The 12,739-nt window shown below is 31.2% G+C and overlaps 1 protein-coding gene across 5 annotated transcripts in view; it reads left to right on the top strand.

Annotated features, from left to right (window-relative positions):
• The window catches only part of LOC126818772 (unconventional myosin-IXa), a 79,396-nt gene extending 67,925 nt beyond the window's left edge, over positions 1–11,471 (top strand). For all 5 annotated transcript variants that reach the window (XM_056100316.1, XM_056100314.1, XM_056100313.1 and 2 more), the window contains 12 exons: positions 664–783; positions 989–1,231; positions 1,441–1,546; positions 2,048–2,121; positions 2,312–2,495; positions 3,530–3,658; positions 4,175–4,280; positions 4,840–4,971; positions 5,558–5,693; positions 6,087–6,229; positions 6,407–6,561; positions 7,195–11,471. In XM_056100316.1, the coding sequence (XP_055956291.1) occupies positions 664–783; positions 989–1,231; positions 1,441–1,546; positions 2,048–2,121; positions 2,312–2,495; positions 3,530–3,658; positions 4,175–4,280; positions 4,840–4,971; positions 5,558–5,693; positions 6,087–6,229; positions 6,407–6,561; positions 7,195–7,430 (1,764 nt within the window). In that variant the 3' untranslated portion in view covers positions 7,431–11,471. The remainder of the gene's footprint in view (positions 1–663; positions 784–988; positions 1,232–1,440; positions 1,547–2,047; positions 2,122–2,311; positions 2,496–3,529; positions 3,659–4,174; positions 4,281–4,839; positions 4,972–5,557; positions 5,694–6,086; positions 6,230–6,406; positions 6,562–7,194) is intronic.
• The last annotated feature ends 1,268 nt before the right edge of the window (positions 11,472–12,739 follow it).

Below are 12,739 nucleotides of genomic sequence, written 5' to 3'. Positions count from 1 at the left end.
CGTATCTTGCATGACAGCAACTTTTTTAGCTTTGAATAAAGCTCTGTTGTGAAGATTATTGCGTATTTAGATGGCATTAGATGATGAAGAGGAAACATTGATTTAAAGGAGCTAAATCGCTAATATTTGGGACCTAGATATTGACCCAAATGGGCCGCAACGCATATAATAATGTAATATGATTGTATATGAACTGATTTACGTTCAATTGTTTCCGTTTTGTCTCTAATTTCAAATCAGATAGGTCCAGCGAAATACGGCATGAGTCTCAACTGAATAGAAATTTCTAGCGTCTGGTTATTCCAGTCTATTGCGCGTGCTCTCCGGACATGTTATGGCGTCGCCGTATGACATGAGTTGTGGAATATGTCTAGCCTCGCTCTTTCTGGTCACTTGTTGCAGATGACGATGAAACGCACCATGGTACACGATTCGTGTACCAATGGTAAAATGTTTATTTTGTCTTAAATATTGGATATCATAAGCCTACCTTTTCCCGGTAAGATAACAACATCAATGTTGATTTGAATTGACAAATAATTTGTGTTTTCAACATGTAAGACTTTGGATGATATTGAGTTAGAGACTTAGCTACTTTAAGACTTATAAATAACTATGTAGTATAATTTTATACACCTTGTATTCAAATTATGTTTTTTTCAGTATATGGAACTGTTTAAAGATAGTGAAAAAAGAAGTTATACAATATTTGATAAGATTTTCAAAGGTGCTATAGAAGATTTTAGAAAAGAATTAAAAGCTTTAATAGGAGTAGAAATGCAGGTTAGATATGTTCTATTTCAGTTCTTCCCTCAAGTCTAATGCATAACACAGTCTATTTCAACTGTCTAAATATACATTATGTATGGTGTAGACGATCAGATCAAAACTATAGAAACAAAATGAAATTATATATGTAGCTAATATTTGTTGAAAGTCATTTTCTGTTGAATCTTAATTTACAAATAGTATTATATGATTACTTTAGCGTGATGAAGTCAGTGTGAAGTACAGGGATTTATTGAGTAATTTTGAACAAGTTCTAAAAGCAAGAGTCATTAAAGAAAGGACAACGGCAACATTCCCAGTTACCATGGGAATAAATGCATTCCATGCCTTCCTTGATGGCTTCATGAAGGCCCATCCAAAGAAAAAAGAAAAGAAAGAAGAGAAAAAGACAGAAGCAAAACATTTCAAGCGTGATAAGAAAAAAGATAATAGTTGTACAGTTGTAAGTAGATTGTTTATTAATTATAAACTTTTTTGTAGTTCCTTTGGCCTATTAATGAAAAATGTTGAGACCTACTCTATTTGACTCTTTACATGTAAAATATGTGATTGTTTTATATGGTGGAACAGAACATGTTATGATGTTTTAATAGTTACAAAGTTAATTGTTATTTGACTTGTTCATGTTTTTCTGGTTGTTTTTTTTTTCAGGATCATCTTGGTCATAAGTTTTTACAGGTTCAGTTTAACATTCCTACTTTCTGTGAATTGTGTTCCTCTTTAATATGGATTATGGAAAAAGGACAAGTTTGTCAAAGTAAGTCAAACAAAGAAATATTTAAATAAAAGTTTGTTATTTCTAAGAACATAGCACTGGAAAATATGGTATAGTGGCAATATTTATACCCAAATCTAATCAAATACTTCGATATTTCACATCTGATGTTATTGATTTTAGTAAAATTTCTCTAATTGAAAGTTCACATTTCAAATAAAAACTAGAGCTAGTTGAAATTAACACTAATTATTGTTGTCTGATATTAGGAAAGTCACTAACTTTAAGAGATAACAGACCATAATGAATTCGTTTAGGAATGTTTAAAGATATTTTTAAAAAGATCAAAGTTGAAAAGTTTGTGGATTTGAAGTAAATCATGTTAACATACAATATTAGTCTCATGTTTGAGTATTGAGGCTCCTTGATGTAAAATTATCATAATGATGGCATTAGATTTTAACTTTTAGCTTTTCTCTGTTGAAACATGTATACATATATATGTAGATTTTAAAGACAATAATGTATGGTTTTCTATTTCAGTATGTAAATACACTTGCCATAAGAAATGTTGTACTAAGTCCAGTGCTTCATGTAAGGGTACATTGGAAAACAAGGTATGATACTAAAATATTAATATTATAATTTGTATGTAAAGTTATCTTAATAAAACAAATAACACAAGTTCTTCTCATTTTGTAACATACCAATAAAAAGCTTCCAGAATAAAGGGTTTCAGTTTTTAAATTTTGTTCATTAACCACAGTTTGAAATTTATATTTTTTTTAAAAAATCATCTATTTTCAGGGCGCCACTGGTGCATTTTTAAATGTTCCATTGCAGTCCATGATTGGTAAAGATCAAAAGATACCTCCTATTGTTGAAAAATTAATCAGTGCTATAGAATTGCAAGGAATGTTTACTGAAGGTATTTACAGAAAATCGGGATCGGCACCTAAAGTACGAAGTCTTATTCAAGATATCGATGCCAGTGAGTTTAAATTATATGACATTTATAAGTGTAGTTTAATGGTCGAGAGTGAGACATTAAGTAATATGTTGTTTCAATATATTATGCTCGAGACCATTAAACAACTTAAAATACAGACACTCGCACGTGCTTTGCAATGAAATATGTCACACGGGTCCAAAATATCAACTAATATAAATAATGTACACTTGGCACATTGCCCGTACCATTATTTGAAATAATGATCCGCCACCATCAAAGGATGAGGTCACATCTGTATTTTAATTGTATTAAATTTTTTTTGTTAATATGCCCACATATTGGGGTGAATATTGTTGTCACCTGTGGGTTTGTGTCAATCTGTCCATCCTTGCATCCTTGCATCTGTTCATTTCCGTTGTTGACTGAGAAAGTTCTTCAGGATCTTCCTGCATGGTTTCCCACTGTCAGTGGTGCAGGACGGAGGGCCTGACAAGGACAGTGTCTAATTGTTCACATATGACAAAAAACTGAGGTCCTGTATACACATTGGCTTGCACAGTTTGAGCAAAATTTCTCTCATAGCACAGTGCATGTGTATGCCCGTCTTCATTAGCCCAGTCGGTGCAGAAAATTATGACGTTAAATCCCATTTCATTTCATTTCTATAGGTTGGGGTTTTGAAATTTTTTAGGGATTTTTCAAGTACCGGTAGTTATATTAATTTAAGATGTTGTTTTAAATAGTTTGAGTTAAGGTGGTGCTCTAGATCTTCATTCTGTCACCAATATGGTCATGAGTTTGTGATCTCATAATTAGCTATGGCGGTATGTGTGGTGCCATACCTAACAAAGGGCCCTGATCCTGTGCTTTTCTCCCAGGATTAAAGAACCACTGCTCAAGCTTAATAATGAAATAACTGAAATTCTGGATAGAATTGACATTTAGCAATGTTGTTTGATTGAAATGAATACTAGGCAAATTAATAATTAGTACATTAGTTTAATCGAAATGTTTCAGTAGAAATGTTCCAGATTTATATGAATGTACCACAACTTTATGTTTTCTATTTACAGATGCTAGTGGTGTGGAACTAGAAAATTATGCAGTTCATGTTCTAGCAACAGTTCTTAAACGATTCTTCCGTGATCTACCTGAACCTTTAATGACCTTTGACCTCTATGATAATTTCCTCATGGCAGCTGGTAAGAAAATATTAATGTTAAATGTACATAATGGTAGATGAAATGAAATTGGGTTTAACATCCTACTTTTCCGCACCTACTGAGCTACTCAAAACGTGCATATGCCATGCAGTGTGGTATGAGGGTAATTTTTGCCACCCAGCGGTGTTACAGCCTTCTCTTATATCAAATTCCAACTGTCAAGGGTTCTTTTATTTGCATGCCAATGTATACACGGGACCTTATCCGAACAACTAGCTACAGCTATCCATGTCAGGCCCACTATCCTACAACACTGTCAAGGGAAAACCATGCCGTACAACCCTGAGAAACTTTGTGGTCCAAGATGCGGAGCAGACCCGAGACTTCCAGGTCAGCAAGCCAGAGTCTTACTCACTCATCCACCGTGGCTTCCATAATGGTAAACAGTTATATTTTTTGAGGCAGATTTTTAGAAAATCTTATTTTATTGAAACATATATTTGAATGAAATTATAGAAGTTTTTATGTTTATGTTTTGGGGTGTTTTTTTTTCAGAAATAAAAGATGATAAAGAGAGATTACAGACATTATCTAATGTGATAGAAGGTCTCCCGAAACCAAACTATGATCTCTTTGAACGTTTAATCTTTCATTTGTCTAGGTAAGTTCTCTCGATTAAGACAGAAATGATTTATTGGAATTGTCATGTTATTTAGGTTCACTTTTCCTTTTGCTAATTTAATTGTACCTTCAAAAAATTTTCCAACTTGTCTTGATAGCTTACAAGGAAGGGTATTTTATTGAATGCTACTCTGGATTAAACTTAATTTCGTAGTTGTTGATGTATCTTCCTAAACCAATGACAACAAGCTTTTATTAGTTCATTATGGGTGATAGTTTGGTTGCTGACTAATCAGAATAGTCTATACATTTATATTCCTTAAAAATAGGCATCAAATAAGGTTTGAATGGAGAGTTAAATATTCAGTGTAGACAATGGTGACCCCATTTCCAGGAATTGTGTTTTTTCATGCTAAGGCATGTTTTCTGTTACTTGCGTTGTAAATAACAAAATGGAAAAAGCAACTGTACCCAAATGCAAAGAAAGATAACATATCAAAATTCCTTTTTACTATTGTCAATGTTGTAGTAATGGTTGAGGAGGTTATATTGCCTCAGGAATATATAATTGATGTTGCATGTATGTTTTGTTATTTCAGGATTGCCATGCATGAAGATAGTAATAAAATGTCAGCTCCAGCTTTAGCTATTATATTTGCACCATGTTTATTACGTAGTAACAAAAAATTTCAAGCGCAAGAATGTTTACAACAAGTTCCAAGACAAAATCTGTAAGTTTGAAATGCACATTTCTTCTTTGATTGGCATTAACTAATTGAACATATTTGCTTGATAAAGACGAGAGGTATCCTCATCGAAACGTCGCTTAGTATTAAACTCAATAATTGTGTATCCATAAAATCGTATCTTGTGTTAATATGCCCACATTGAGGTCATGAGAGGACAAACCCGATTGATATGCAGAATTCTGCACTTTCCTTTCATGAGTTATACCCCCTTTCTTTCTAATATTCCGTAGTTAGAATGTGATCTGAACATCTTATATGTAGGATTCTTCTGAGGCAAGTGTAGATAAATATCTGTAGTTTCCATTCAGTGCCTTGGTTTGCCTCCAAATCGTGACCCATAAAGTAATACAGACAAAATAGGGATGAAGTTGCTATGATTCTAATTCTTGATAAAGATCTAATTCTTTTTATTACAAAGAAAATTACATTGTGTCAGTTTGTTGAGCTTCTGGTACTCTTTTGCATAATGTATAAACCACCTAAGCTTGATATAGTAGCCTAATAATTACCTAACATCAATTGCAAATATTTTATCGTAATTTATTTGTTTACTTCTGTTTATTTATAGATGTTTAGAAAATATTATAACAGAGAGATTGAAGAAATTAAAATCAACATTTAACGATATCAATACTCTAGAATCTGCTGAGAAAACAGCCACAGATAGATTAACATATCTTAGAGCTAGTATTCGATCCCCAAAAGTGAGCCTTTTATTTATACATATTGGGGTTTGTGGGTTTTTTTTGCTTTATGTTTTTTTTTCCGACATTGTTTCAGGGCGGAGGGCCTGACAAGGACAGATGTCTAGTCATTTGAATGGGACAAAAAAACAAGGTCCCGTGTACACATTGGGGTGCACATAAAAGATCCCCTGGCAGTTGGAATTCGATATGAAAGTAGGCCTTAGTGCCACTCTCCAGACAAAATTTCCCTCATAGCACACTGTATGGCATATGCCCGTCTTCATTAGCCCAGTTGAAACAGAACAGTCGGATGTTAAACCCCATTTCATTTTTGTTGTTTTTTTCTGTCAATGTACTAATAGTATTAAACAATTTTTTTTACTATTTTTTTTTTTTTTTTTTTTTTTTCAGTCTCGGCCAGTATCTCGTCATGACCCCCTACCACCAATTAAAGACAAAATTGATGGTGAAGAAGTAGAAGATGAAGAAGTAGAAGAATTAAAAGAAGAAGAAAGAGTTTTATCAGCACAAATAGCATCTATTCATCAAGAAAGGTAAGTAGTAAATAACTGTTGATCATATTCATTTTAATTTTCATCGGCTAGCAAGATATAGACTATGGACTGTTCATTCTGTGCTGTTCTCCTTTTATTCAGTGTTAATACAAAAATAACTATTTAAGAGAAATAAAGAAAATCTACAGTGTCATTAAATTTGTTTGTTGATTTCAGGGAAAATTTGACATCTACCTTACCAATGTTAGATTTCCGACAAGGTAGCTCTGATGAAGACATGTTAACTGGTGATGAATTTGAAAGCTCGTTTGATCCCATGGATGAACGAGATGATTTTTATGAAGAATATGCTGTAACCTTTGACCTTCCAGGTAAATATTGATGCTTGTTGATATTTGTAGTTGTTTAAGAAAACCACAAACCAGATCATTTTGTTTTATTTTCATATAAATACTTTTGATATAATAATACGCTCATGGAGAATGGTCTGGTTTGTATGGAAATGATAGTAGAATTAATATAACTGTATTTGTTGAAGACTTATTAACATGGTGGTGTGAAATCAATAGAAAACATTGTTGTCAACTTTAATTTAGTCCTCCAGCACTTACTACTAAGTTAGAAGCCAATAAGTTGAATAATTTCTGGAACAAAATGGTTTTTCAAATAAAGCAACTGTTTTGTATGGTCTTAAAATCTATATTTAACTGTTATTCTGGCATGTTGGGTCTTTAATATCTGCATGTTCTGAAATCATAGTTGTTTTTGGGCATGCTCTTAGTCAAATTACCAGTATTCTGAAAATAAATTAGAGCAAGTGGCAGATTATATTCTTGCTTTAAAATTAAACCTAAACTGTTGAAATTGGATACAATTATGCCTAGCAAATTCATAGTTGAGGTGTAACTGTAACCAATAAACCTAAACCTTTGATTAGTTGATATTCTCAAAATATTATTCTTTTATATACAATATTAATCCGATTTGGCTCGTCATTTTTTCAGTTGTACCTCCAGGATTGCAATATCCTAATAAAAGACGTGCAGCAGTACCCCATAAAAGACCACCAAAGAAATATTCTTCCTTTTTCGCTCGAAGTGATTCACGTACAGAATCATTTGATAGTGTAGAAGAGGATTACACTGATTGTTCATCAGTAGGTAACAATCAAATAACAGTTGAAGCAAGAAATGTGACTAAACCTCACGCTACAAAAGATGATGGTGAAATCATGGTTTGAAACTGATGACAATATTCATGCAGATGGGCTTTCAAAATTCTCTTGTTTTTTCTATGTGTAGGATGAATGTTGAGTGATGCGGTTCTTTGACTCGTTCGTTTGTCTGTTAAACTAAGAATGGAATCATGGGATACACAGGGCTTTCATAAACTAATACTTTGTTCCTGTTGATTTTAGTGTATCTAAATTTGACCGTGTTTTAGTTCTTTGCGTCTGGTGAAAATGGACGGCCGCAGGCGGACTAATAGCCGGCTGATAACTAATATGTTTGTTGTTGAAGCTTGTTTGATGATTTACAGATTAACATATGTTTGTTGCTTATATAATTTGACAGTGATTATTATAGTGCTTTGAGGAATAGTTAATTTAACAATAAGATCGTGCCAAATATGGAAACCACAAGAAACTAAGGATGACAAGTAGAAGAATTTGAAATCTGTGGAATGAAAATGGAATTAAATCTCTTAAAGAGTATTTTCAAAATCTACTCAGTTCTGTAGAAATGTTTTGTTCTTATTTTTAACTTCTTTAATAATTACAATTGAGTGCTTTTTATACGCCCACATTTGATATGGGAGAATATTGTTGTAACCCCTACCTGTCAGTCTGTCCATCCATCCATCCACAATAAACACTCTACAGATCAGAGTTTTTGACATTTGTTTTTCAAACTTGCTGGGACTGTTTGTATATTCTTAAAGAGAAACCTTATTAAAATTGAGAGTCATTCAGGGAATTTTCTCAGAGTTACTGCCTCTGTCACTGAAACTTTGTAAATGCTCTATAGTTCCAGAGGAGTTTTGGCGGTTTTTTTCAAACTTAATGGTATTCTTTAGCTAATTATAGAAATAATTCGATTGAAAACCGACTGGTGTGTGTATAAATTGTTGCCTGGCAACTCTGTTATTTATATGTAAGTAAATGTATTAAATTAATTTATTCTGAAAATACATATCAAACTCTTTGTTCTTTAATTTTAGAATTAGTTTGATTTTTTTGCATGATACAACGAATTGAATTGTTAATTTCTGTAAGCATCCTGCTTAAACATGATACATGCTTGTCTGTTTACAAGGTTGGAAGTGATAATTTGTTTTATAGAAAATGCTTGCAAGTCCATAATTAAAATTTTTACAAAATAAATAGAAGAAAATTTTTTTGGTTCTTGATACATGGATTACTTATTAGTGACATATTCAAGAGATTTACATAATAGATAAACCTGTATACATCATGTAGATAAATATAAATAAGCAATAATAAAGTATTTTTAGAATAATTGTATTTTATATGTAGTCAGTATAGTTGAATTCGTATTTTATATATTTTTTGAGAATGAAAAATTACTTAGTGATCAAAACTTTATCAGTATGAAAGTGTTCTCAAAGGTTTGAAATCCAGAGACTTGCCTACAATATTTGGAATCAAACATATTAATAAATGCAATAAATACTTTGAGCTTCAACTAGAAATTTTAGAGATATATTCTGTTTGAAACTTCAGCTTCGATTAAATCTTTATAATTCAGTGGTGCCTATGATGGTATTGAATTAAAATATTCCTTTTTTTAAAAAAAAAAACCAATAAACAATGATTAGGTAAATCAGTAGATAAAAGTGCAGCATTGAAAAAAGGGTTATGCCATTAATATAATTTTCCATATAACTTTTATAGTAATAGTTTTAGTGAATGAAAATCTGCTACTTAAAATTCAACTTTTAAAGTTAAGTAAGGCCTATATTATTATTATAAAGAGTGTCATAATGAGAAATTTGGATTAGAATAATAATCCTTTTTATTATTCCTGAATTTACTAGCTTCTATAATGACTTTTGGTGGATGAAAGTCGAATGGCTCAGCAAACCTATTTCATACAATCTTTATATGTACATTGTAATACACTGTTTCTTTAGAAAGCATAGCTTTCTTTGGTTGTATTAACTGCCAATAGCTGAACCAGACACTTATTTGTTAGAAATTACAAAATAATAACTTGACTAAACTATGTTAGAGAATTACTTTATTTTATATTCAGGCCAGTAAAAGATCTGAAGAAAGTCTTGATAGAATGTTAGAAAACAGATCAAGGGTGGTATTTATGGCTTTCGTCTTAAGTATAGTATTTCTTTCTGTCCTTGTTTGGTAGGTCTTACACAATGTAGCTTGCTGTTATACTCTTAAAGCCCTTGTTTAATGCAAAATAATTTTAGTAATTGAGATAGACATAGTTTTATAGCTATTGTAGATCTATTTATTAAAGTTGTATTTGTTATCTAGTCAAAATCTAAAGGGTTATGACATTTTGTATACTTTTGTTTTTAGAAAGTACCATTTGCTGCATCAAAACCAAATCTGTTCATGGCCATTCCTGTACATTGTACCTCAATCTCATAAAAACTGCAAAGTAATCCATTTTCATGTAATAAGGAAGTCACAGGCTTGTATTTTTTATCTGTATATACGTATCTAGATCATTATAACAAATTTTTATAGCAATTTGTAGGGGACAATTTTGTCCTGATATAATTAATAAGTTCTGGAATGCTATTCATATGTATAAGGTCATCAAATCATATTAATAATATTTGTATGAGAATAGGAATTTTTAAGATCCCTGAAGACATTACTCAAAATCATATAGGTATAATATATACTAGCAACATGTAATATATTTCATATACTCTTGTATTCTGATTTTTAAATTCCGAAGTTGCAAAACTGGATCTATTAGTCACTGCAAATTCTACATTGGTCACTGACGAAGAAACATCTTTAGTAATTTAAATATATACTACTAAATGATCAAATGTCAAAATAATAATCAAAATCTATAGAAAATGACTACTAAATTACAATGCTATTAAGTATATTTTTGAGGAAGATGCATGTTTAAAACAATGTAGATGTATTCAGCCAAGTAATACATATTCTTCAATATTAGCAGTCTACAAGTTAGTGATACTTACTTAATGAATAATGTGTATTAAGTGACTACTTCCTGAATGCTATTTTGGCGATAGGTAGGTAAGGGTTTGTTGACATTTAATATTTCTAACCATTTGTTATATTTTATTAAAGTGACAACTATTTAAATCATTATTCATCCTTCTATTAACTATTTACCATCTATTATTTTAACCAAACCAACTGTCACCACATCTCCCAAATTGGGAATCTGGAAAGAGCAATGTTTATAGTAAAGTAAAACTTGCTAGGTTTGATGTGCAGAAATGTATTGTTTTCATAGTAAATGCTTTATATAATATCCATTTAATTCCTGTTGAAAGCATTCATTTTATAATTAATTTAATTAAAGTTACCTGTTGTAATTTAGTTTAATGAATTATAACATGTGTTATTTAATACTTTGTAAATATGTTATTAATTTAAACTTATGCCTACCTTCCATTGTCATAACTTTAAATACATTTAAATATGTATATAATATAAATCATCACCAGCATATTACTATATTACCTTCAGAATAGATATATCATAATTAGCTTAGATACATTTATTTAAAAGCCAATATGAATAATACACATTTAGTATTGGACTTCTTAGTTTTGAGATAAATACACACTCTTTATTCTATTTTATTTGTTTGGTTAAATATTCCCCAAGTTTACAAAAAAAACTAATTTCTGACATGATGACATTTACTTTTAATTCAGCGCTCTTACTTTTCATTTTCCTAGCCATTCAGTCAGGATGTTGTAATAATCTGACATGAAATCTTTTAATGAATATCCAAGATGTCATCAATATTTTAATCTTCCTAGTAAAGCTTGTGTATTGCTAAATGTATTATTATTATGATTGTGCCTAATATTTAGCTTATTAATACTTTTAATAAGAAATTTAATATAAATTATTCCTTTTTTCACAATACTCCTTTCTGTTGTTGCCAGCTTTTGTACATACATATAAGATAATAATATACTATTTTTATCATTGTGTAAATAATCACTAATATTATACCTGCCATAAAATGCTGTGTAAGCTAAAAACAAGATCATTAAAATATCAATATAAAACTAATTCATGTAGTCTTTTTTTCCTTATATTTTTCTTATTAAAAGTGGACATGCTCAAAATTATAAATATATCTAATTCCTTGCAAAATGAATACATATTAATACAATATTTCGGTCAGCGTTTCAATCTTTGTCCTGCATTATCGCACTTGGACGCTCGTTCGATAGCCGCATCGAAGGGATGTAACTCTCGTATGAATTTGTAGGATTAGTCTGCGGTGGAGCATCACATCTTTGCAAGACCTGAACGAATGGGTACCTGGCAGAGCAAACTTCTATTTTATACTATTTTTAGCACAAAAGGTCGCACAGAAGGTGTATAATTTTTTTTTCTAAAAATCACATAGAGAGTTTGATTGTCGAGCCGTTATAAATATTGCCTGAAAAATGCGAAAGACGATCACCCACTTTTGCAATCACCCCACCCGACCCGACCCGACCGTGTGCCTTTGCTAGTGATTCTTCAGAGAAAAAAAAGAGACACAAGTTACGTCTACTAAAAGAGCAATAGTTCATTTTAAAACAATTTCTGGCATTCTTATCTTTGTTTCATTTATTCGCACCACACATTCGATATTCAGAGGTAATAGTAGGTCTATTGGGGAATTCAACGTGCCGTATGGCCGTAATGTCAGAACTATAAATATCATCAATCCTGTTGAACTATCGCTTAGAAATAAGAAATTAGCACCCAACATATCGATTTGCAATGATTGGACTATAAAGACAAGGGCTGTGTTAAAATTTGCGAGATCTGTCAATTCATTGCTAAATGATATGGATATTTATAACATTACAAGTTCAACAGACGCTCTAAGTAGGCTATAGATTTTAAAATTTTGACAATTAGGTGAGTCTATAGCAAGGTGCCTTTTGAATATATCATAAGCTTAATGATAAAACAAAGAAACTTCAGCGAAGTAACTGTTTTATGATCGCGTGATATTAAAACTCTTTTAAAAACTATTTTATTATGATTGACATGGTGATATTATACGTACATTTTAAAAATAGCAAGTTAGTCCAAAATATTTAAAATAAAAATGACATAGGAATGAATAATAACATTCAATAAAAATCGAAGAGATAAACCTGTATATCAAAATCTGGACTTAATAATTACAAATTTCATTTTGAACAATTAATGATTGAGGAGAATAGTCAGTTTGAGTGGAATGCACCAATCTGATCAAAATACAGATCTATATTTCGTTTCGTTTTTTATACTTTCGATGACCTGCACTACATGAAGATGACAAGCTATAGTGGGAG

This window comes from Patella vulgata, chromosome 4 (assembly GCF_932274485.2).
Source record: "Patella vulgata chromosome 4, xgPatVulg1.2, whole genome shotgun sequence".
In the NCBI taxonomy this organism is placed as follows: domain Eukaryota; kingdom Metazoa; phylum Mollusca; class Gastropoda; family Patellidae; genus Patella; species Patella vulgata.
The sequence above is the reverse complement of the archived record's forward strand: the minus strand, read 5'-3'. Positions and strand labels throughout refer to the sequence as shown.